The sequence below is a fragment of the Neophocaena asiaeorientalis genome, unplaced genomic scaffold, assembly GCF_003031525.2.
Source record: "Neophocaena asiaeorientalis asiaeorientalis breed wild unplaced genomic scaffold, Neophocaena_asiaeorientalis_V1.1 scaffold918, whole genome shotgun sequence".
Lineage (NCBI taxonomy): Eukaryota > Metazoa > Chordata > Mammalia > Artiodactyla > Phocoenidae > Neophocaena > Neophocaena asiaeorientalis.
The window spans coordinates 268,330-293,443 of record NW_020174132.1 but is presented as its reverse complement, the minus strand read 5'-3'; the positions used below and the strand labels follow the sequence as shown (position 1 = coordinate 293,443).

The 25,114-nt window shown below is 37.8% G+C and overlaps 1 protein-coding gene across 1 annotated transcript in view; it reads left to right on the top strand.

Annotated features, from left to right (window-relative positions):
• Positions 1 to 25,114, top strand: part of LOC112406060 (coagulation factor VIII-like) — a 92,947-nt gene that overhangs the window by 27,994 nt on the left and 39,839 nt on the right. The window contains exons 7-13 of the mRNA XM_024754707.1: positions 258 to 479; positions 1,213 to 1,468; positions 1,764 to 1,935; positions 11,576 to 11,669; positions 15,227 to 15,441; positions 17,008 to 17,158; positions 24,387 to 24,596. Of these exons, the coding sequence (XP_024610475.1) occupies positions 258 to 479; positions 1,213 to 1,468; positions 1,764 to 1,935; positions 11,576 to 11,669; positions 15,227 to 15,441; positions 17,008 to 17,158; positions 24,387 to 24,596 (1,320 nt within the window). The remainder of the gene's footprint in view (positions 1 to 257; positions 480 to 1,212; positions 1,469 to 1,763; positions 1,936 to 11,575; positions 11,670 to 15,226; positions 15,442 to 17,007; positions 17,159 to 24,386; positions 24,597 to 25,114) is intronic.

Below are 25,114 nucleotides of genomic sequence, written 5' to 3'. Positions count from 1 at the left end.
GAATTTCAAGAAGAAACGAATGGTCAACAGATGCAGATGAAGACTGAAAAATACCCATTGGACTTAGCATCAAGATAGTCATTGATGACTTTGGCAAGAGCTGTTAGTTTGACAGTACCCCAGTGTCCTTGGAAAGTTTGGTTCCAAGTCAAGATAATAAAATTTGTAAGGACAATTTGTTCATCCTATCCTAGAAAGTGTTTTCCATTTCAAATTCTCTACTTCTTGCTTATAGCTGTGTTATTCTTACTTTACAGGTCTGATTGGATGTCATAAGAAATCAGTCTATTGGCATGTGATTGGGATGGGCACCACCCCTGAAGTGCACTCAGTTTTCCTTGAAGGGCACACATTTCTTGTGAGGAACCATCGCCAGGCTTCTTTGGAGATCTCACCAATAACATTCCTTACTGCTCAGACACTCCTGATGGACCTTGGCCAGTTTCTACTGTTTTGTCATATCTCTTCCCACCAACATGGTAATATCTGTGGATCTTAAAAATAAGTATTATAAATATCCAGCTCTTCTTTTAATAGAATTTACTGTCCACTGTCCAGTATAGGATTATGTTAGTTAGACCTCAACTGAGATTCCCTAGTTGCCAGTTTTCAGAGCAAATAGTTCACCTTGAGTATAAGAGGGCTTGATTATTAGTAGTACTTGTGAATGTACTGGTGAATCTACCTGTGATATAGGGAGGGGAAAATGAGGTGGCAAGAGTGAGGAGGACAGTGTATCATTGTTTTCCTAGCCTGATCACATTAAATAGGCTTCAGTACTATGGAGAGAGGGATTTTGGGTCATAGCTGAAGAGATGTTTTATGAGAAATTTAGGGAAAAGGAAAAAAGTGCACTGTCTAGGTTGTAATCATAAGGGCTCCAGGATATCAGTAGTGATGCCCAGAGCATTATATAGCAAATACAAATGGATATTCTGAGCAAATGAGTGAGTCTTGAAAAAGGGGTAAAACATATATTGGAGGAGAGTCAGGCAGAAGGGAAATGGTGAGTGCAAAGACCACAGGAAGAAACCAGAAAGTACCAGATAATGGGGAAGGTAATACATATAGGACAATGGCAAGAAAGGATATTGGTGTGGAGAAGGGAACACTTAAGAGAAGGCCTTGAAGGCCTAACAAGAAAGAACAAAGTCATAAGAGTTAAGGCAAGAAAGTCTCATTGGAACCTGACATTCGTTTGTCTGACTCCAGATGGTATGGAAGCTTATGTCACAGTAGATAGCTGCCCAGAAGAACCCCGCAAATGGATGAAGAGTAATGAAGAAGAAGATTATGATGATTTTTATGACTCTGACATGGATGTGGTCAGATTTGATGGTGACAGCGCTCCTCCCTTTATCCAAATCCGCTCAGTTGCGAAGAAGCATCCTAAAACCTGGGTCCACTACATTGCTGCTGAAGAGGACGACTGGGACTATGCTCCCTCAGTCCTTACCTCCAATGACAGGCAAGTACCTTTTGACTCTTGGTGCTATCTCTTCCCCATAATCAAAAATTCTTCCCAGTTATTCAAAACAACAAATCCTTAAGCCATATTTAAGGTTAGGTACAGGTATAGAATCAAATGGCAAGGGCATTAATATGTTTGGTAAATTAACATAGCTGAACATCAGGGATGCTTATATTTTTCTCACTCCTTTCCTTGATTAAATCATATGGGCTATTTTAGAGTGGATTTTAGCAACCTGTCCTTTACCTAGAATTCTCCATTCCAACCTCTCATCTTTTTGTGTCTCACACAGAAGTTATAAAAGTCTGTATTTGAACAATGGTCCTCAGCGGATTGGTAGGAAGTACAAAAAAGTCCGATTTATAGCTTACACAGATGAAACATTTAAGACTCGTGAAGCTATTCAGTATGAATCAGGAATCCTGGGACCTTTACTTTATGGAGAAGTTGGAGACACACTTTTGGTAAGTTGAGGAAAAGATATAAGGTTGGGTAAGAAGACAAAGTCTGGAGGGTTTTGAGTTTTTTAAACCTTCATAATTCAGCCTTGTCTCCAATGGGCAGGATCTTTTAAAAATTATAAATGTTACACAAACGTGGATTATAAATTTGTTTTAAAATATTATAGAACAAAATATTTAATGCCACCCATTAAACCTGACACTCATTTGAAATACTCATTGCTTAGACTTTCATACATATCCTTCTACGACTTTTAGAAGGATTTTACATTTGACTTGTAAGGAAAAGAACAAGAAGAATATGTGACAGAGAGTAGATATAGCCCACAAAGCCTAGAGCATTTACTATCTGTCCCTTTCCAGAAAATGTTTCCTGACCCTTGATATAGCATATTAACAATACTTATGCTTCAAATAACAGTGGCTTTAAAAAATAGGGAGTTATGTTTTCACAATCACTTTAGAGATAGGTAGATGGCATGTCAACCGTAAAAAAATGCACAACCTGAAAGTTGAGAGTTGTTTTATTTGGCGGACATTCTTAGGACTTCAAGCCCGGGAGACAGCGTCTCAAGTAACCCTGAGAGAACTGCTCCAAGGAGGCAAGGGGGGAGCCAGGGTATATAAGAGTTTTGCAACAAATGGCAGGTAGTAGGAACAAAAGATTACTGTTAATTAAAGAAAACCAGGTATCCCGAGTTAAGGAATTTAGTACTTTTCTATGTATGGGAAGATGCAAGAGTCTGGGCTTATTGAAATCATTCCTTTGAACTGCACCTCAGCTATCTGGGGCCAGTATCCTGTGCTTTCTCATCCTGCGTTTCCTTAAGCTGCACCATTGGGTGTGGCTGCAGTCTGATGACTGCTAGACAGCCGGGCATTCTTCGTTTCCTCTCCTGAGTTACCTCAGGGCTCACTGATGGCTGCGACATCCTTTGTTTACTGATATGGCAGGCAGGTTCTTAACATGGCTGTATTTTGCTTATATATTTGTAAAAGGTTTTATGCATTATAAATATTAACACATTGTTATTTGTCTTTCAAATATTTTTCTCAGTCTGTCACTTGTACTTTAACTCCTTTGTGATGTCTTTTGTCCTATAAAAATTTTCAGTCTTTATGTAGTCAAGATCTTTTCTCAATCTTTAAATTTATATTTTTCTGGATATTTTTCATTTATGTTTTCGGCCTAGGAACATCTTCACTACCTCTAAGAGATTATAAATATGGTCTACTATATTTTATTCTTTTACATTTACAGTTTTATTTTCACAATAAGCATTTTAATTGCTCTGGAAGTTACTTTTGGGTATAGAGCATCGTGTCAAATAGGGATTTCCCCAAGTGACAGCCAATTGGTCCAATCAATCCTTTCTTCACTAATTTTAAAATGCCTTTTTTATTATATACTAAAATGATAAAATCTGTTCTGTTTAACTGATCTGTTACCACACTGTTTTAATGACTGCAACCTTGTGATATGTTTTGATATTTGTAGGACATGTCTACCTTCATTTTACTTCTTTAAAATTTTAATTAACTATTAATGTACAGTTTTTCTTCATGAATTTTATTTACCTACTTTTGAATTAGCCAGTATAAATAACTCAAAAGGCAAAGAAAAGGCAAGCTTTCCTTCCTCACAGACTTCCAGTCCCATAGTCTGACCAGCTATCGTTGCTCTCAGTTTTTTATATTCCCTTTCAGAAACAGTATATACATATACAAGTGTATGTGCACATATTTCACACAAAAATAGAAGCACTATGTAGATTTTAACAATATATCTTGGATATCATTTCATATCAATATATGTAGGTCTACCTCATTCTTTCATGTTTGTAAGTTATGCTCTTATATATGCTGAATCCTATAAGGCTTTTCTGTTAATGTGAGAACTTGAGGACTATTTTTTACTTTTTATACGGAAATTATCAAACATACCCAGAAGTAGAAAGAATAGTAAAATAAACTTCTTTGAACCCATCACTCAGCTTCAACAGTTATCAACAAATGGCTAATCTCATTTTGTCTATAAACCAACTAGGCCTAACAGACATCTACAGACCGGGCCACCCAACTCCAATAGAATACATATTCTTCTCAAATGCACAAGAAACATTCTCCAGGATAGATTATACATTAGGCCACAAACCAAGTCTCAAAAAATTTTAAAGAAAACTATAGTTCAAAATTCCTTGTGGATATAGATGCAAAAATCCTCCACGTTATTAAGCCAGATCTAGCAACATTTTAAAAAGATCATATACTATAATCAAGTGAGATTTATCTCAGGAATGTAGGGATGGTTCAACATATGAAAATTAATGCAATACAACATATTACTTGAATAAAGGACAAAAGCACATGATCGTGTAATATGTGAAGAAAAAGGGCTTGACAAAATCCATTACCCATTCGTGATAGAAAAAACTCAATGAACTAGCAGCACAATGCAAGGTCCTTAACTTGATGAAGAACATCTAAGAAAAACTTATAATACGCTGAAAGACTAAATGTTTTCCCCCTGAGATTAGGAACAAGTTAAGATGTCCACTCTTGGCGGGGCAGGGGCAGGGGCGGCAGCTCCGGGGACGCCGAGGCCCCACTCGACCCATCACGCCGTTGCTGCCCAGACGCCGTGACCCCCCGTCCACCCTGCTGCACCTGCGGAGACTCAGCAAAGTGCTGGGTGGGCACGGGGCAGTCTCCACGTCCTCGAATCTGCCCTTTCAGTTGTTTTCTTGACGTGACCTTAAGTCACCCAGAACTAACTGGGACGCCCGGTCCAGCAGTCGAAGGGGAACCGGAGGGTCTCTGCCTGACCGAAATGGTAACCTGGCAGAAGGGGAAGCTGGCGAGAGGTTCTAGAAGTTGCTTGAGAACTTTGTGCCATCGGCAGCTCCTGCCTAAAATCGTCGGGAGCTGCTAAAATCGTCTTTAGGAAGGCTGGCAGCCAAGTTTGACACCCCAGCGTTCCATACAAGGATAGACGGTGACTTGGGAGGTAATTTCCACATCCTGCTATTTGTGTTCAGGGTCGAGGCTTATGGACGACACGAAGGGAAGACGAGGGAAGGACGATGGATGCGAACACATCCACGGAAGCATCGCCCCAGCTCTGAACTGGGTCGGCCCACCGCTGGCATCGCAGCAAAGGGTCAAGGCCAGGCCAGGCCTGCAGAGGGTGCCTCCTAACTTCACTGTTGACCCCAAGTGCAGACTGTCCTACAAACGGGGCAGAAAGGATGATTTGGGTTCCTAGTCATTAGAAGTTTTTTGAGGTTTCTGTTTAAAATTTTAAAAGAGATTTAGAAACACTAGGCATATTTTGGAAGGAAAGCAGATGAAAGAAAAGCATTTTCCTTCTGCGTATAAAAACCTAAATATAAAGGTATGGCTTATACTAGGTGGGAATGCCCACCTACAAGGGTCAAATTCAGAATAAAATTGAAGAGTGTTTGAAAATCAACTCAATCAATGCCAAGTATGGAGGATGCAAAAACGAACTGGACAATGTCTTTTTTCATAAGAAGTTTACAATTTAGTAAGGAAAAAAGAGAACAGGACTTGTGGAGAGAACATATTTCAAGAAGAGTGAATGCGATATGTAGTCTGGTTTGGCAAGAAAATAATGCTGCTATAGAAGGGCGTGGTGAGTGATAAGCTCAATGGATGCGGTTAAAGATGTTGTGAAAGGCCCTACATACTCAGCTGGTTTTGAACACAACTGAACAGATGAGGAACCTTTGATAAGAAAATATAGGAGTGTGGACTTCCCTGGTGGTGCAGTGGTTAAGAATCCGCCTGCCAATGCAGGGGACACGGCTTCGAGCCCTGGGCCAGGAAGATCCCACATGCCACGGAGCAACTAAGCCCGTGCGCCACAACTACTGAGCCTACACGCGGCAACTACTGAAGCCCGTGTGCCTAGAGCCCGTGCTCTGCAACAAGAGAAGCCACCACAATGAGAAGCCCATGCACCGCAACGAAGAGTAGCCCCCACTCACCGCAACTAGAGAAAGCCCAGGCACAGCAATGAAGACCCAACGCAGCCCAAAATAAATTAATTAATAACTTAAGAAAAATAAGAAATAACAGATAAGTTATGCCAAGGTCCATAGAATATCATCTACCTGGACCGAAATCTGTCCACACATCTTAAAAAAAAAACCATGAGGTGTACAAGGAGTACAAATAAAGTTACACATGATTCATACAATACTAGGAAATGGAAGGTACCACAAACATCAAATTACCAGAAAATTGGTAAGTAGCAAACTCCAGCAAGAGCAACCTTCCTCCACTGCTGCAAGACTCTAGACTGATACTGGAGTTAGAAGAAAAGGCTTCTATTTTATTTTTGTATTGCAATATAGTTGATATACAATATTATGTTAGTTTTAGCTGTGCTACATAGTTATTTGATATTTGCATACATTATGAAATGTTCACCACAGTAAGTCTAGTAACCATCTGTCTCCATACAGATTTATTGCAATATTATTACTTAGGCTGTATATGACATCTCCATGGCATATTTCTTATTTAAGTGGAGGTTTGTACCTCTTAACCCCCTTCACCTATTTTGCCCTTCCACCACCCTCCCCTCTGACAACCATTGGCTTGTTTTCTGTTTCTGTTGAGTATGTTTTCTTTGTTTTGTATTTTAGATTCAACATATAAGTGAGATCATACAGTAGAAAAAAAGGATGTCCACTCTTGTTACTTTTATTTAATACTGAACTGGAAGCCAATGCAATAAGGCAAAAAAAAAAAAAAGGAATTAGAGGCATTTGGATTGGAAAGAAAGAAATAATACTGTCTTTATTTGCTGATGATATGATCTTTTCTGCAGAAAATCCTAAGGCATCTACTAAAAAGCTATTAGAACTAATAAACAAGTACAGCAAGTTTGCAAGATTCAAGATCAATACTAAAAAATAAGTTGTATTTCTATACACTTCAATGAAAAATCTGCAAATGAAATTAAGAAAACAATTTCATTCATGATAACATAAAAAAAGAATGAAATATGGGAAAAATATAACAAAAAAGGTGCAACACTTGTACAGTGAAAACAACTAATTGTTACTGAGATAATTTTTTAAATATCTAAATAAATGGAAAAACATATATTTATGGATTGGAAGAGTCACTTACTGTTAAGACTCTTCCAAATTTGTCTATAGATACAAATTGAATCCCTATCAAAATCCCAACTGCCTTTTTTGCAGAAATTGAAAAGCTGATCCTAAAATACAGATGGAATTGCATAGGACCCTTAATAAACAAATGAATCTTAGGGGAAAACAAACAACAAAGTTTGAGGACTCACACATCAATTTCAAAAATTACCACAAACTATAGTAATCATGACAGTGTGGTACTGGCATAAGGATAGATATATAGATCAATGGAAAACAATTGAGAGTCCAGAAATAAACCTACATATCTATGAACACTTGACTTATTTTTTTAATTGAAGTATAGTTGATTTACAGTATTGTGTTAGTTTCAAGTGTACAGCATGGTGATTCTGTATTTTTGCAGATTATACTCCATTATAGGTTATTATAAATATTCGGTATAATTCCCTGTGCTATACAGTATATCCTTGTTGCTTATCTATTTTATGTATAGTAGTTTGTATCTGTTAATCCCATACTCCTAATTTGACACCCCCCCGTTTTCCCTTTGGTAACTATAGGTTCGTTTTCTATGTCTGTGTGTCTGTTTCTGTTTTGTAAATAAGCTCATTTGTATCATTTTATTAGATTCCACATGTAAGTGATATCATATGAAATTAGTCTCTCTTTGACTGACTTTACTTATTATGATAAGTTCTAGGTTCATGTTGCTGCAAATGGAATTATTTTGTTCTTTTTTATGGCTGAGTAGTATTCCTTTGCATGTATATACAATGTCTTCTTTATCCATTCATCTGTAGATGGACATTTAGGTTGCTTCCATGTCTTGGCTATTGTAAATAGTGCTGCTATGAACATAGGGGTACATGTATCTTTTAGAATTGGAGTTTTCATCTTTTCTGGATATATGCCTAGGAGTGGGATTGCTGGATCATATGGTAGCTCTATTTTTAGTTTTTTCAAAGGAACCTCCATACTGTTTTCCACAGTGACTGCAACAATTTATATTCCCACCAGCAGTGTAGGAGGTGAACACTTGACTTTTCACAAATGTCCTAAGACCAATCAATGGGGAAAGAATAGTATTTTTAACAAATAGTACTGGGACAACTGGATACCCACATGAAAAAGAAAGAAGTTTGACCCCTTCCTTATACCATACACAAATTGAAGGTGGATCAAAGATATAAATGTTAGAGCTAAAACTAAAACCCTTAGAAGAATATACAGGAGTAAATCTTTGTGACCTTGGATTATACAATGGTTTCTTAGATATGACATCAAAAGCAACAAGCAACAAAAGATAAAATAGATTGGACTTCATCACAATTAAAAACTTTTGTGCCTCAAAGGATACCAACCAGAAAGTGAAAAGACAACCCATGGAATGGGAGAAAATAAATTGCAAATCATATATCTGATGAGGGAATAGTATCCAGAATTTATAAAGGACTCTTACTCAATAATAAAAAAAACTCAATATTAAAAAGGCAAATAGGGACTTCCCTGGTGGTCCAGTGGGTAAGCCTCTGTGCTCCCAATACAGGGGGCCTGGGTTCGAACTCTGGTCGGGGAAGTAGATCCCGCATGCATGCCACAACATGTAGTCCGCATGCCACAACTAAAGATCCCGCATGCCACAATGAATATCCCACATGCCGCAACTAAGACCTGGCACAGCCAAAACAGACAAATAAATAAATAAATGTTTTAAAAATAAGTTTAGAAGGCAAATAATCCAACCGAAAAATAAGCAAAGGATTTCTATAGACACTTCTCCAGGGATGATATATAAAGGAGTGACCAATAAGCACATGAAAAGATGCTGAACATTATTAGCTATTGGGGAAATGCAAATCAAAATTGCAATGAGATACCATTTCACACCCACTAAAATAGCTATAATCAACAAGGCAGATAATAACAAGCATTGGTGAGGATGCGGAGAAATTGGAAGTTTCATAAACTACTGATGGGAATGTAAAAATTTGCAGCCACTTTGGAAAACAGTTTATCCATTCCTCAGAATGTTAAAAATGGAATTACCGTGTGATCCAGCAATTTATTCTAGGCATATACTCAAGAGAAGGGAAAACATAGGTCCACACAAAGACTTGTATGTGAATGTTCATAGCAACGCTATTCATAATAGCCCCAAATTGGAAGCCATTCAAATGTTCACCAATTGGTGAATGAATAAACAAAATGTAGTGTACCCATATAATTGGAACACTAGTCAGCAATTAAAAGAAATGAACTACTCATACATGATACAACATGGATAAAATCAAAACATTATGATAAGTTAAAGAAGTCAAGCAAAAAAGACGTATTACATGATTTAATTTATGTGAAATATCTTAAAAAGGCCAATTTATAAAGCAGAAAGCGTATTAGCAGTTCAGGACTCCAACTGTGTGTGTTCCACTAAACCAGTCAGAAAGTGCCTCACCTTTAATGACCCAGCATCAGCAATCACACAGCATTTCATGGCATAATCTGAGTAAAAGCAGTCAAAGCCCACCCAGAATCAAGGAGAGGGAAACTTTGGCCTACCTCTTGTTGGGAGGAGTGTCAAAGAATTTGGGAACCATGTTTGAAAACTGCCACGTAAATTGACAGCTTACTTCTCAAAAGCAACAAAGGAAGCCAGAAGACAATGAAATTATGTCTTTAATGTGTTGAAAGAAAATCGCTATCAACCTAGCAAGAATTACCATTTTATTGGCAATTTATACCAATATTCAAGGAATATATAATTTTATATTAAAAATTTAAATGTAGAGTATAAGAAAAAAGTAAAGACCCACCAGTTCTTTATTAGGCTAGCATAACCTTAGTTGTAAACCTGAGCAGGACAGTATGAGAAAGGAAAATTAAAATTACAGACCAATTGCATTATAAACATGGATTCAAAAAATCCTAAACAAAAATTAATAAACCCAATGGAGCAATATATTAAAAAGATAATACATTATGACCTGGTTGATTTATCGGAGGAGTACTAGATGAATTTAATATTAGAAAATCAAATATGGTAATCCACCATATTAACACATAAAAGGGTAAAATATAATTTGAAAATCTCAATAGTTTCATACAAATATTTATCAAAATTCAACATCCATCCATAATAAAAAGTCATAGGAAATTGAGATCACAAGGGACATCCTTATCCTGATAAAGATCTGAAGAAAATCTATAGGCACCAATCATACTTGGTGGTGAAACTGAGAAATCCTTCTGTTTAAGATCAGATCAGGACAAGAAACAGTTAACAAGTATCACAACCTCTATTTAATATTTTACTAGAAATCCTAGCCAGTATTCTTAGGAGAAAAAAAGTTTTAAGATTGGAAATGAATAAACAAAACTGTTATTATTTGAAGATTAAGTAAATGAATGACAGTGGGAGCTATGTTTGTCATTGTTGAAGAGGGTAATTATAAATAAACAAAAAGGAAAGGCTAGAATAAATCATGTGATACTGGATTACAGTTGGAGACATTACTATGAGTTCATGTTTGCCAAATATAGATACAGATGGATGCATACAGAAATAATTACATATGTGTGTGTATGTTTAGGTTAGTATATTTCCTAGCGCTGTCCACTGAGAGGATCTAGAAGCAATGACATCCCAGTAGCAATGAGCACACCCAGATCTTGGTTTCTAATACCATTCTCTGATGAAAGGAACCAAGGCCATTTGGAGAATCGATGATTCTAGGGCTGGGCCAGGGAAAATATAAGATGAGCCTGGAGAATCTTGTGGTTCCAGAAAGTAAGAAAGTGCTCAAAAAATAAAAGGATGGGACAATGTTAAAGAAATATAGGAGCTTCTAACAGCCAAGGTGGAAGAATATGAGCAATAAAATAAAGTATAAAATAAATATCCACTGCACCACCAGGGAAGCCCAGAAGTTGGTTTTTTATCTTCATATCATAGAACCTCAGACATAGAGCCCAGTTGATATGTTCAGAGTTCTTAATGCTGCTTCCATGTTATCACTCTTCTATCCTACCTCTCTTTTAAAGCTCATGCAATCAGACAATTCCAACTGCCACCCTTGCTTAATGCTGTAATCAGCAGTCCTCCTGGTCATGCCTGCGCATCCAGTGAAGATTTTATCACTTGAACCAGTTTTCCCTTCCACTGTTGGGGAATTCAGGGCCCAAATGGTGGGCAAGGCTGAGGGGAAGCAGTGCCCTCAGCAGACATCCAAATTTCAGTTACTAATGTCAGAAGGTGCAAGGAATTCTTCCTGAAGTGATTAAAATAATTTTAAATAAATGGAAAGGAACCTTTAGTGAGAAACCTAAGTAACTGTCTGAGCAATTTTATGAAAAGAACAAACATTTTGAGCTTTATCTAGGCTCAAAGCCCCATACTATAGATACAAGGCAGCTTTTGTTTTCTGGAGGTAGGCCACACTTTTCTTGTTGATCCTAATTGTCTTGTACCTAATCTTATATCTCATTTATACTTTCAGATTATATTTAAGAATAAAGCAAGCCGACCATATAACATCTACCCTCATGGAATCACTGATGTCAGTCCTTTGCACCCAGGGAGATTTCCAAAAGGTAAGTGTTACCTCAATTTTATAGGTCTTCCTTACCTGTAGATACAGATGAGGGCACAGCCGCAATAACAACTAAAACCATGCACATTTATCACCCCACCATCCTTATTCTCTTAAGTTTTATTTTATTTGAAAATATGTCTTTATTTTGCCTTCACTTTTGAAGGATAATTTTGCTGGACATAGAATTCTGGGTTGAGAGGGTTTCTTTTTCCTTTTAGCACATTCAAAATATTGTTTTACTATCTTCTTGCCTTTATAATAGCTAAATTCTATTCCGTCATTCTTCCCCTGTATGTCATTTTTCTCTGGCTGTGATTTTCTTCATATCTATCCTACTTGGGGTTCACTGATCTTCCTGTGAGTCACAATATTTGTATTTTTGTTTTTAATAGCCAGGCCTTTGTCCCCAAATGAAGTAATAAGTTGCACTTCTACTAGTCATGTGTGAAAATATAATTTCCCACATTCTTGATAGCTAGAAGATAATAGTCTTTTAAAATCCTGCTAATCTGGTGGGTGAAAAGTGGTATTTCATTGTTGCTTTAAGTTTACTTGGGGATGAATATTTATTTTATCAAAATAATACATGCTTAAAATATTGAAAGGCTGTAAGTTCCACTCCCTAGAGGCATCCATTTTTAAGCATTTCTGTTTTAGATTTTTGGTAGTTACCGCTATAGCTCTAAAAAATCATTTATATGCTACTCCTTTGTTTTTCAGCTTTAGACATTATAGGTTTATTTTGTGTTAAATGAGGATTTAACATTGTGCTTCTTCCATTCCAGTTGTTTTAGACTTTCATCAGTGCTTTTAGTTCCTCAACTGGCTATCATTAGGATTTAAAAAAACATGCTAAATACCTACGTTTTGTATACATTAAGGTACTGACAACAGTTTCCCATTTCTTGTCCTCTATTCTTCCATTCCCCCACTGCTGCCAGCTATACCTTTACTTTTATAAAACTAAAGTTGCTAACATTTACATTTTGCACTGTAATTTCAAATAACTCCTTGCTTTTTCTATATATTTATTCTAAACTTTAAAAGTCAAAAAACCAGCATTTATATTATTTTAGTATGTTTCTTATTATAAGTATATGAGTTTACTGCAGGACTAGGTGATACGCTATGATTATTCTTTTGTCTACAGTTCCAATGATTTTACTGTTAAGGTCAAATGGATTATCCTTCTTTATTCTCTACCAGTAGTTCAAAATCATGGTAAATTTTAGTTTGCTTTATATTAGGACCATGCTGATCTTGGAATTTTTGTGTTTGTAATCCTGAAAAAAGACTTTTTTTTCTTTTTTTTTAATATTTTGTTGCAGTGTTTTTCTTTTAAATACATCTATTTTATTTTTGGCTGCATTGGGTCTTTGTTGCTGCACGCGGGCCCCCTCTAGTTGTGGTGAGCGGGGGCTACTTCTCATTGCAGTGTCTTCTCTTGTTGCGGAGCATGGGCTCTAAGTGCACAGGCTTCAGTAGTTGTGGCTCGTGGGCTCAGTAGTTGTGGCTCGTGGGCTCAGTAGCTGTGGCTCGTGGGCTCTAGAGCACAGGCCCAGCAGCTGCGGCGCACAGGTTTAGCTGCTCCGCGGCATGTGGGATCTTCCCGGACCAGGGCTCGAACCTGTGTCTCCCACGTTGGCAGGTGGACTCCTAACCACTGCGCCACCAGGGAAGCCCCGACTTTCTTTTCTTTTATCAGGAGAAGAAATGTATGCCTTTTCACCATGTCCCTTAGGTCTTCCAGCTTCTTAATCATGCTGTTTATTGGTATCTGATCCTTTTTTCTTCTAAAGATGTTCTTGTAGTTCACCAGCTTACTATTCTAATTTGGATTATATGCTTTCTAGGCCTGCTACAAAGCTGCCATCTTTGGATTTTTTTTATTTGGACTTGTAGGCTAGTGCCATTACTGCTCCTATCTTGTACATTTCTGGTTTTTGATTTCTTTTGTTTTTCTGGAAGTATACCTTCAATATACTTCTGAATACATTTAGTATATAGGGGGAAAACTTTATGAGTCCTTCAGTATTATATGATGTATAGATAGGCTGGTTATAAATAATTTTCAATCCACTGTTTTCTGATACTCATTGTTGCTGATGAAAATTCTAATGCTAAATTGATTTGCAGTTCCTTTATGGGAGAAGGGCAATGTAACAGAATTCTGGAGAGATATTGAATGTGTGCCCTGAAATTTGGAGGCATACGCAAATACAATTCCCGGTAACTTGCTTTTTATGTGGAAAACTCTGAAGGCTTTACTGCTTATAACTAGCAGATAAGAAGAGAGGGTAAGAGTGGAGCAGTCTGTCCTTCTGCTGTTTGACCTGGCTAGGATGCATGAGTTTTCTCCGTAAAAAGTAGATACTGTTGCAAGTAGCTGGCTTGCTCTCTTTTGAAGATACCCTGCCTAAGAAGGCAGCCTGACAGGGTGAGGGATGCCAGAAATAACAACAGGCTCTTACATACATCACTAGACATAAGAAGAGCTGGGGAGGGAGGAGGGCTGCAGAAGGATAACTGAAGTAAGCATCTCTCATGTATATGGTGCTGAGGTCCCGAAGGTTACTCCAAGGAAACCATACATGTACCCTAAGAAAAGACCAGCATCTCAGCACCTGCCACACAGAAAGCATTGGTGACCAAACAGTGTAGTCAGAGAGAGAGCGCTCACACAGCAGGACCTACTAAGCAAAACTCTACTTGCCCTTTCCTCTAATACCCATCTACCCTCACTCCCTATTATGTTAACCCTGACCTATGGTTAGGGAATGGATATAGACTGGATCTTTAGGTATTAAACATACACAAAAGTGAGTTTTAATTACTAAAATCAGACAGTTCTTGTCCTGAGGACCCTTTAGCCCAAGGGCAGGTTTTAATTCTTGCTTCCATTCCTCACAGAGGCCAGATACCACAAGTCTTGATACCACATGTGAGTTAAAACTTCAGTGTGCAGTATTTCAGCATCTATTCAGGCCACTCTGGCTTTGTTGTGTCTTTCTTTTTGGCACTTGGGTTTTTTTTTCTTCTTTATACATTTTCAGTTATGTATTTAAAATGTTTAAAAATATTATTATCTATTATTTCTATTAGTGGGTAGACCTGCTCATTTCAACTGAAATGAACATGCTAGCAGAAATCTCCTGAACCTTTTTTTTTTTGCGGTATGCGGGCCTCTCACTGCTGTGGCCTCCTCCGTTGCGGAGCACAGGCTCCGGACGCGCAGGCTCAGCGGCCATGGCTCACGGGCCCAGCCGCTCTGCGGCATGTGGGATCTTCCCGGACCGGGGCACGAACCCCGTGTCCCCTGCATCGGCAGGCGGACTCTCAACCACTGCGCCACCAGGGAAGCCCTCCTGAACCTATTTTTATTGTAAAAAATTGTGTGAATCTTAAACTTATAAGAGGTGCAAATTTAGTTTTCGCTTATTGAGAAACTTTATATGTACATATAAATTTGTAGAGCCATTGTAATAACGACACGATTACCAATATGTGCCTTGTTATACTTCTAATCAAGCTATTTTGGGGTTTGGGTGTGGGTAGGCGTGAAACATTTGAAAGATATGCCCATTCTGCCAGGAGAGATATTCAAATATAAATGGACAGTGACTGTAGAAGATGGGCCAACTAAATCAGACCCTCGGTGCCTGACCCGATATTACTCAAGCTTCGTTAATCTAGAGAGAGATCTAGCTTCAGGACTCATTGGCCCTCTCCTCATCTGCTACAAAGAATCTGTAGATCAAAGAGGAAACCAGGTGAGTTCATCTCTTTCCAAGTGCTGGGTCTGAAGCTAAAATGGAATGATGATGCCCATGAACTTGCAGATAGTATTTCCTATATTCTCTCAGCGTACATCCACCTACAGCCTGCAGAAAATATAGTAGTCTGCAATATTGAGCAAAATAAGAAATGAGCTGGGCTTCTCACTGCTTTTATTGAATTTGACTTTGGTGTAATAAATTCGCCTGCTGGATGGATAGGAGAGCCTGGACCCTAGATTATTTCTATAATACTCATTCTCAGTCTAAAATTCCTCTCTCTGTAAGTGATCTTGCCCATTTTTACATGATCAATTACCACCTATTTTCAGATGACCCACAAATGTATACGATAGCTTAGACGTCTCCCCTGGACGTCTCACTGTGGGAGATTCAAAGACACCTTAAAATGAACACATGTGCAGCATCTAGCGTAGTGTGCGGTATTTTAGTAGGAGTTCAGTAAATATTTGTTGAGCAAAATTCAAGGCAGTATGTAAAATATTTCAGAATATGGTTAGAATTTGGACCACTTCTGCCATTTTAGAAAAAAATTAAGTTAAGTACTCTGAATTTAAAAAGCTTAATTCTTCACAAAAACTCATTGCTTGGCTGCAAAATAACTCATTGCCATATTGCTGAGGCTTGACTACATGTCCATTTGGTTATTTATGATATATAGGATTCCTAGTAGTCTGAAAACATTTTATGAACTTTAATGGAGGTAAAACACGTGGCACACAAACCCAGAGAGGCATCAGTTTGGCCAAGTATCTTTCCTAATTTTTCCTAATTGTAGTTTTCCATCAGTTTTTGGAAGAGGACTGAAATGTACCTATATTCTCCAATCTCCTCCCCTCAGCATTTTAATTTCTGTAGTAATAGTTTATACAAGATGAAATTTATACATATTAGTGAAGTTTATACATTAATTCTTAGCGGATTCAATTAGCAAGTGACTAACTCATAACTTCGGTTCATATACAAACAGCTTCTCCCCCCCAAAAAACTTTCAACTTTGTAAACATAAAACTTAAAAATGTTCATGTTAGTAAACATTTTATGGTTCATCTTAGCTTTGTTATTTTACTTCTATTTTGTATTTTTAATTTTTCACAGATTGGTAGGCTTGTGGAAGGGCATTTGCTAGATGAAAGTTTAGGGAAGGCATTCACCTTACTTGATTTGACTAAATTGTTTAAGAAAGACATTGAATAATCACTTGGGTCTTTAAAGAGTGAAAATTCTCTAATCTAAACATGGAGAGAATGAGGCTACAGACTCTACCAAAACAATCAGCCAGCATAGCCTTGGGTCCAGAAGAAACTAAGTTTAATGGGTCCAGTTACCCTCTTGCCCTGAGGACACATTTGCTCTAAACATATACTCACTGCTCCCAGGCCCTGGGACATGCCATAATAGTGACCCTAGGGAGAAATGGCATTGAACCAGAGGATTGTAGATACATCATATGCATGCCATCACTTCCATCATAGACTGCTAATTTCTACCTGACAATACTAGTAGCATTTCTTTCTTCCTTTCATTCCATGTAATTAATAGATGATGTCAGACAAGAGAAATGTCATCCTGTTTTCTGTATTTGATGAGAATCAAAGCTGGTACCTCACAGAGAATATTCAGCGCTTCCTCCCCAATGCAGATGGAGTGCAGCCCCAGGATCCAGAGTTCCAAGTCTCCAACATCATGCACAGTAAGTAAAGCAGCACTTGAGTCCAGTGGGTAATGGATAAAGGGAAACTGAAGACACCAAATTGATGTGCAGTTAATTTATATGCCACATAAGAGTCATATTTCCTTAAACATTATTACATATGAGCATATGCAATTTTATATAAATGCATAAATATGATCATATAATGCATATATTTTCTTTTAGAAGGCATCAAATATTCAGTGAAGTTTATTTTTAAAGGATAAATCAGACACACAGTTTTCATTTACCCAAACATACATAAGCCATCCTTAATATGAAATGTGCTCAATCAGTAAATTACACATGAAATACAAAGGGAATGCAATTTTACGTATGTAAAAAAATTGCCAGCTATAACAATTTAACAGTCAAATTAATCACGACATTGTACATTTAAAAAAACCCAACATCTTTTTTTTGCAGCTTTATTGAGGTATAATTGACAAATAAAAATTGTACATATTTAAAGTGTACGACATGATCTTTTTGATATTTATTTGGCTTCCCCTTCCCTCTTATCTTCCCTCCTCCTTCCGTATTATACCTTTCCACTAATCATTTTGTGTCCAGTAGCCCATGTTAAAACATATTTTTCTATGATTATATAAGAATATATAAACACATATACGGGGCTTCCCTGGTGGCACAGTGGTTGAGAGTCCGCCTGCCCGTGCAGTGGACACGGGTTCGTGCCCCGGTCCGGGAAGATCCCACATGCCGCGGAGTGGCTGGGCCCGTGAGCCATGGCCGCTGAGCCTGCGCGTCCGGAGTCTGTGCTCCGCAATGGGAGAGGCCACAACAGTGAGAGGCCCACACACCGCAAAAAAAAAAAAACAAAAATAAAACAAAAACATATACGTTGTATTAGTCTGCTAGGCTTGCCATAACAGAGTCCCAGAGACTGGGTGGCTTCAACAGTAGACATTTATTTCCTCATAAGTCTAGAGGCCAGAAGTCCGAGATCAAGGTGTCAACAGGATTGGTTTCTTCTGAGGTCCCTCTCCTTGGCTTATAGGTGGTCTTTCCTTTGTGTGTGCACATGTCTGTGTACAAATTTCCTCTTATAAGGACACAAATCATATAGGATTAGGACCCACCCTAATGACCTCATTTTAAAGAATTACCTGTCTAAAGACCCTATCTCTGAATGCAGTCACATTCTGAGGTACTAGGGGTTAGAACCTTCAACATATGAATTTGGGTGGGAGCACATATGTGTATGTGTATATATACACAAGTCAGAATGGTCAAAAATTTGATTAAAAATGTCAGTCTCACTACAGAGAAATGCAAAATAGAATACCATTGCGATAACAATTAATACCTGTCAGACTGGCAAAATTATAATATAATTATTACTAGTGGGCTTGTGAGTAAAAGAGTATTAGCATACAATGCTAGTGGATAACTAGCACAGTCTTTTTGAAACCAATCTGATTGAAACCGTTAAAATTAAAAATATATGCGTTTTGCAGTTCTGGTTCTGTTTAAGATGGAATCACCCTGTCTATCCTACTGAATGATAGTTAAGGATTGTTCCATACAAAATGCATGGAGCAGCTATCTGAGAACCCTGAAAAGTAGTTGGCAGCAGGTAAATTGGGGAAGGAAACTAGAAAGATTTAAAAGCATGCAGATTGGAAGTAAAGAAATAAAACTGAATATGACATGATTATCTACATAGAAAATCTCAAGATCACCACAAAAAAGCTCCTAGAACTAATAAGTGAGTTTAGTCTGATTGCAGAATACAAAGTTGACATACCAAAGTCAGTCATATCTCTATGTAACAATAGCCAACTATTGGAAACTTAAATTACAAAAATAATACCATTTATAATAGCTCAAAAAATGAAATACTTAGGCCTAAATCTAACAAAACATGCAGGATCTGTACACTGAAAATTAGAAAACACTGATGAAAGGAATTTTAAAAGACCTAAATAAGTGGAGAGACATGCAACATTCATGGATTGGAAGACTCAATAGAGTGAAGATGTCAGCTATTCCCAAATTGATCTATAGATTTAATGCAATTCCTATTAAAATCCCAGGAGGATTTTTTTTGTTGGTAGGGAAAAGTGTATTGTAAAATTTATATGGAAAGCCAAAGGCATTAGAGTAGCCAAAACAATTTTGAAAAAGAAAAATGGAGTTGGAGGACTCATATTACCTGATTTTAAGACTTACTATAAAGCTACAGTAACCAAGGTAGCATTGTATTGACAAAGATGAATGACATAGTATATATAGTGCAGAAATAGACCCACACATATATGACTAATTGATTTTTGATGAAGATGGAAATGCAATTCAATGGAGAAAGAATAGTCTTTTCAACAGATAGTGTTGGAACAATTAGTCACCCATATACAAAAAGATGAACCTCAACCTAAATCTCACACTTAAAGATTAACTTAAAATGGATCATAGGTCTAAATGTATAATGTAAGGGCTTCCCTGGTGGTGCAGTGGTTAAGAACCCGCCTGCCAATGCAGGGGACATGGGTTCGAGCCCTGGTTCGGGAAGATCCCACAGGCTGTGGAGCAACTAAGCCCGTGCACCACAACTACTGAGTCTGTGCTCTAGAGCCCGTGAGCCACAGCTCCTGAGCCCGTGTGCCACAACTACTGAAGCCCACGCACCTAGAGCCCGTGCTTCGCGACAAGAGGAGCCACCGCAATGAGAAGCCCACGCACCGCAACAAAGAGTAGCCCCCACTCGCCACAACTAGAGAAAGCCCGTGCACAGCAACAAAGACCCAACACAGCCATAAATAAATAAATAAATAAATTTATATTTAAAAGTATAAATGTATAATGTAAAACAACAAAAAGTTTCAAAGAAAACATAGAAGGAAATTTTCATGACCTGGAGTTAGGCAAAGGGTTCTGATAAATGACACCAAAATCAAAATTAATAGAAGGAAAAACTTGATAAATTGGATTTCATCAAATGAAAAACTTTTGCTCTACACAGGATATTGTTAAAGAGAATGAAAAGACAAGCCACAGATTGGTAGAAAATATTTGCAAATCACATATCCATATGTAAACTCTCAGACTCAGCAGTAAGAAAACAAACAGATGCCTAAAAATGTGCAAAAGATTTGAACAGACACATTACCAGAGAAGATATATGGAAGGCACACAAGCATATGAAAAAATACATCATTGGCCATTAAGGAAATGCATATTAAAACCATAGTGAGATACTGCTACATGTCTATTTTAACAGCTAAAATAAAACAAAACGGACAGTATTAAATATGCTGGCAAGAGTGCAGAGCAACAGGAGCCCTCATGCATTGCTGGTGGGCATGTACAATGGTTTAGTCACTCTGGAAGACAGTTTGGCAAATGCAAATCAAAACCACAATGAAATATCACCTCACACCTGTTAGAATGCCTGTTATCAAAATCACAAAAGATTACAAGTGTTGGCAAGGATGTGCAGAATGGGAACCCTTGTATATTGTTGGTGGCTATGTAAGTTGGCACAGCCATTATGGAAAACAGTATGGAGGTTCCTCAAAAATTAAACATAGAACTACCATATGATCCAGCAATCCCACTCCTGGGTATTTACCCTAGAGAAATAAAAACTTAGGTTCACACAAAAACCTGTCCATGAATGTATACAGCAGCTCTATCCATAATTGCTAAAACTTGGAAATAATCAGAGAACCTGGAACCAGCTCCAAACCCCTGAGCCTTGAGCCAGGGACTCTCTGCCAAGCAACCCCAGGAAGGAAAGCCATATGAATAGAGGAGAAACCCCCCAAGGATGACTCTGCCAATCAGGAGGAGCCAATGGCCAGAGCAAATCTGTGCGGAGACGCTGGGAGAATCTGTGCTGAGGACGAGATCCCATTAGACCATCTCTCTCTCGCTCTCTCTCTCTCTCTCTCTCTCTCTCTCTCGCTCTCTCTCTCCTCTTTCTTTTGGCTGCGCCGCCTGGCATGCAGGATCTTAGTTCCCCTGAACAGGGATTGAACCTGTGCCCACTGCAGTGGAAGCGCAGAGTCTTAACCACTGGACCACCAGGGAAGTCCTAGACCATCTCCCTCTTAAATGGGGAGTTTATCCTATCTACATGGGATTTATTTATAGTAATTTGTGTGCAGCTCTATCCATAATTGCTAAAACTTGGAAATAATCAGAGAACCTGGAACCAGCTCCAAACCCCTGAGCCTTGAGCCAGGGACTCTCTGCCAAGCAACCCCAGGAAGGAAAGCCATATGAATAGAGGAGAAACCCCCCAAGGATGACTCTGCCAATCAGGAGGAGCCAATGGCCAGAGCAAATCTGTGCGGAGACGCTGGGAGAATCTGTGCTGAGGACGAGATCCCATTAGACCATCTCTCTCTCGCTCTCTCTCTCTCTCTCTCTCTCTCTCTCTCTCGCTCTCTCTCTCCTCTTTCTTTTGGCTGCGCCGCCTGGCATGCAGGATCTTAGTTCCCCTGAACAGGGATTGAACCTGTGCCCACTGCAGTGGAAGCGCAGAGTCTTAACCACTGGACCACCAGGGAAGTCCTAGACCATCTCCCTCTTAAATGGGGAGTTTATCCTATCTACATGGGATTTATTTATAGTAATTTGTGTTTCCTTTTTTTCTAAATTTTTAGTATTTTCTCCTTTATTTTTTGATCAATTGTTTTTAAATTCCGATTTTTCTTTACTATTTTGGGAGTTATGCACATGTCTTTTCCCATTGCGGGGCTAATACCTTTGAAATTTTACCCTTTATACACAGACTGTTGTTGTTTGTTTTGTTTTGTTTCCAGCATTATTAATATAAAATTGTCATATAAAATTGTATAAAAGTTTAAGGTGTATAACACATAGTGTTAGCTAACACCGCCACCAGATCACATGATTACCATTTCTTTTTTGTGGTGAGAACATTTCATATCTACTCTCTTAGCAAGTTTCAAGTATATAATACAGTATTATTAACAAAATCACCATGCTGATCCCCAGAACTTATTCCTCTTACATAGCTGAAAGTTTGTATCCTTTGACCAACATCTGTCCATTTCCCACACACACACCCCAGCCCCTCGTAACCACAATTCTACTCTCTGTTTCTATGAGTTCATATTTTTTAGATTCCACATATAAGTGGAATCATACAGTATTTCTCTTTGTCTGACTTATTTCACTGAGGATCACATTTCCCTGATGATTAGTGATGTTGAGCATCTTTTCATGTACCAGTTGACCATTTGTATGTCTTCTTTGGGAAAATGTCTATTCAGTTCCCCTGCCCATTTTTAAAATCAAATTGTTTTTGCTTGTTTGTTTGTTTTGTTATTAAGTTGTATGAGTTCTTTATATATTTTGGACATTAATCCCTTATCAGATACATGCTTTGCAAATATTTTCTCCCATTCCATAGGTGGTTGCCTTTTCATTCTGTTGATCGTTTCTTTTGCTGTGCAGAAGAGTTTTAGTTTGATGTAGTCCCACTTATTAATTTTTACTTTTGTTGCTTGTGCTTTAGGTGTCACATCTAAAAAATCATTGCAAAGACAAGTTTCCCTATGTTTTCTAGGAGTTTTACAATTTCAGGTCTTATGCTTGTCTTTAATCCATTTCAAGTTAATTTTTGTGTATCATGTAATGTAAAGGTCCAAATTCATTCTTCAGCATGTGGCTATTCAGTTTTCCCAGCACCACTTATTAAAGAGACTATCCTTTCCCCATTGAGTATTCTTGGCTCTCTTGTCATTTATCAGTTGGCCATATATGTGAGAGTTTACTTCTGGGCTCTTGATTCTTTTCCATTAATTTATGTGTCTATTTTTATGCGAGTGCCATACTATTTTGATCACTACAAAGGTAGTGTAGTTTGAAATCAGGAAGTGTGAGGCCTCCAGCTTTGTTATTCTTTCTCAGGATTGCTTTGGCTATTCAGGGTCTTTTGTGGTTCCATATGAATAGTCATATTTTCCATCAGCGTTTACCAAATAGTTCATTCTTTCTGCTACTGTTTTGAGATGCTCCCTTTGTCATATATTAAATTTCCATTTATATCTGTGTCTGTTTCTGGACTCTATATTCTGATTGACATAATCATCTATACCTGCATTCAGACCATGCTTTTAATTACAATAGCTTTAAAATATCTTTTAACACTTTGTAGAGCAAGGAACTTTGATTCTCAATTAGTTGCACTAAGCTAGTGTCTGAGCATTGCTTAGTGGATTTGTAGGCCTCCACCTTGCAGAGTAAACAAATGTTTATTGAATGGATGGACAGATAGATGTATGGAAGAGGCTTTCAGAAACAATTCTGTTTATAAATTGAAATCTGTGTTACTTTTACTTACTTTTTATTTAGAAATAATTTCAAACTTTCAGAAATGCTGCAAGAATAGGTATATATATAGGTATATAGGTATATATATATATACCCTTAATGGGTATATATATATACCCTTTATCCAGATTCACTCATTTTTAAGATTTTGCTATTTTTGCTTTATCATTCTCTCTTTCTTCTATATATACTTTTTTATTACTTATTTTCAACTTGAGAATAGGTTGTAGATATTGTGCCCCTTTATCTCTTAATACTTCATTGTGTATTTCCTATGAATAAAGACATTTGCTCATATAACCAAAGTGCAGTTATGAAATCCAGAAAATTTAACAGTGCTAGAATATATTATCTAACACATTTATACGATAAACTTACCTGATTGGTAGTCAATATTCCAGTTGTATCCATCAGTGCTCTATTTTGTAGCATTTCCTCTCTCTGTTTCAGGGTCTAGTCATGGATCTAGTAGTCCTGCTTCTTTGAAACCTGTTTCCTTGAATTTGGAACACTAGCAGATACTAATTTTGATCACCAGATCAAGAGGTTTTTTTCTGGTTTTTTCCTCCGTGTAGCTATTATTTTTCTCCTTGCAGCTAATAAGCAGTGTATAGGGAGATACTCTGAGAGCATGCAAACGTCCTGCTGCTCATCAGCCTGCCGACCACCATACAGCACCTAAATCCATCAGTACTGTGATGGTCTGTGACTCTCCGCACTTTGACATTGGAACCTAGCTGATCAAGTATTAACAATTTACTTTTTTGAAAGGTATAATGTTATCTCTTCTTGGGAATAAGGTAACGGGCATAACATATAATCATTTCTAATCAGATCATGACAGTCCAAAGTAATACATGCAGGTACTGCTAAAATCTTTTATTCTCCATTCTCTTTACAGGCATCAATGGCTATGTTTTTGATAGCTTGCAGCTGTCGGTTTGTTTGCATGAGGTGGCATACTGGTACATTCTAAGTATTGGAGCACAGACTGACTTCCTGTCTGTCTTTTTCTCTGGATATACCTTCAAACACAAAATGGTCTATGAAGACACACTTACCCTATTCCCCTTCTCAGGAGAAACTGTCTTCATGTCAATGGAAAACCCAGGTTAGTTATTTATATTATTCTTTTACTAACAGTGGTGTTTGCTTCACTAGCCATTCACATGTTCTTTTGCCCACCAGCTTACATTTGGGTAGATACTAAATGGTTCAAGTGATTTTGGTAATTACAAGGCATTTTAAAGACAACACCACATCAAGTATTTAAGTTAAAAGTCTTTGTTCTAAAAAGTGCTTTTACTTGCCATCGGCCAAAAGTTTAAGTGTGTTTACTAAACTGTAGCGGTGAATATACATTTATACATGCAGTTAACACACAGGGACTAAACGTGTTTCCGTGTGCCTTGTGGACGTTGCTATTGCTGGGAAGTACATCATTATCTCCTTCTGCACACATAACATCAAACCACTGTGCAGCCTTCTGGACGAATGTGGCTGTCAGCTTCTCACCCTCTCTCTCTCCATAACTACCGCAAGGCTGTCTATCCACCTCATTACAAATAGCTCAATTTCGTTTCTTTTTATGGCTGACTAATATTCCATTGTATATATGTGCCACATCTT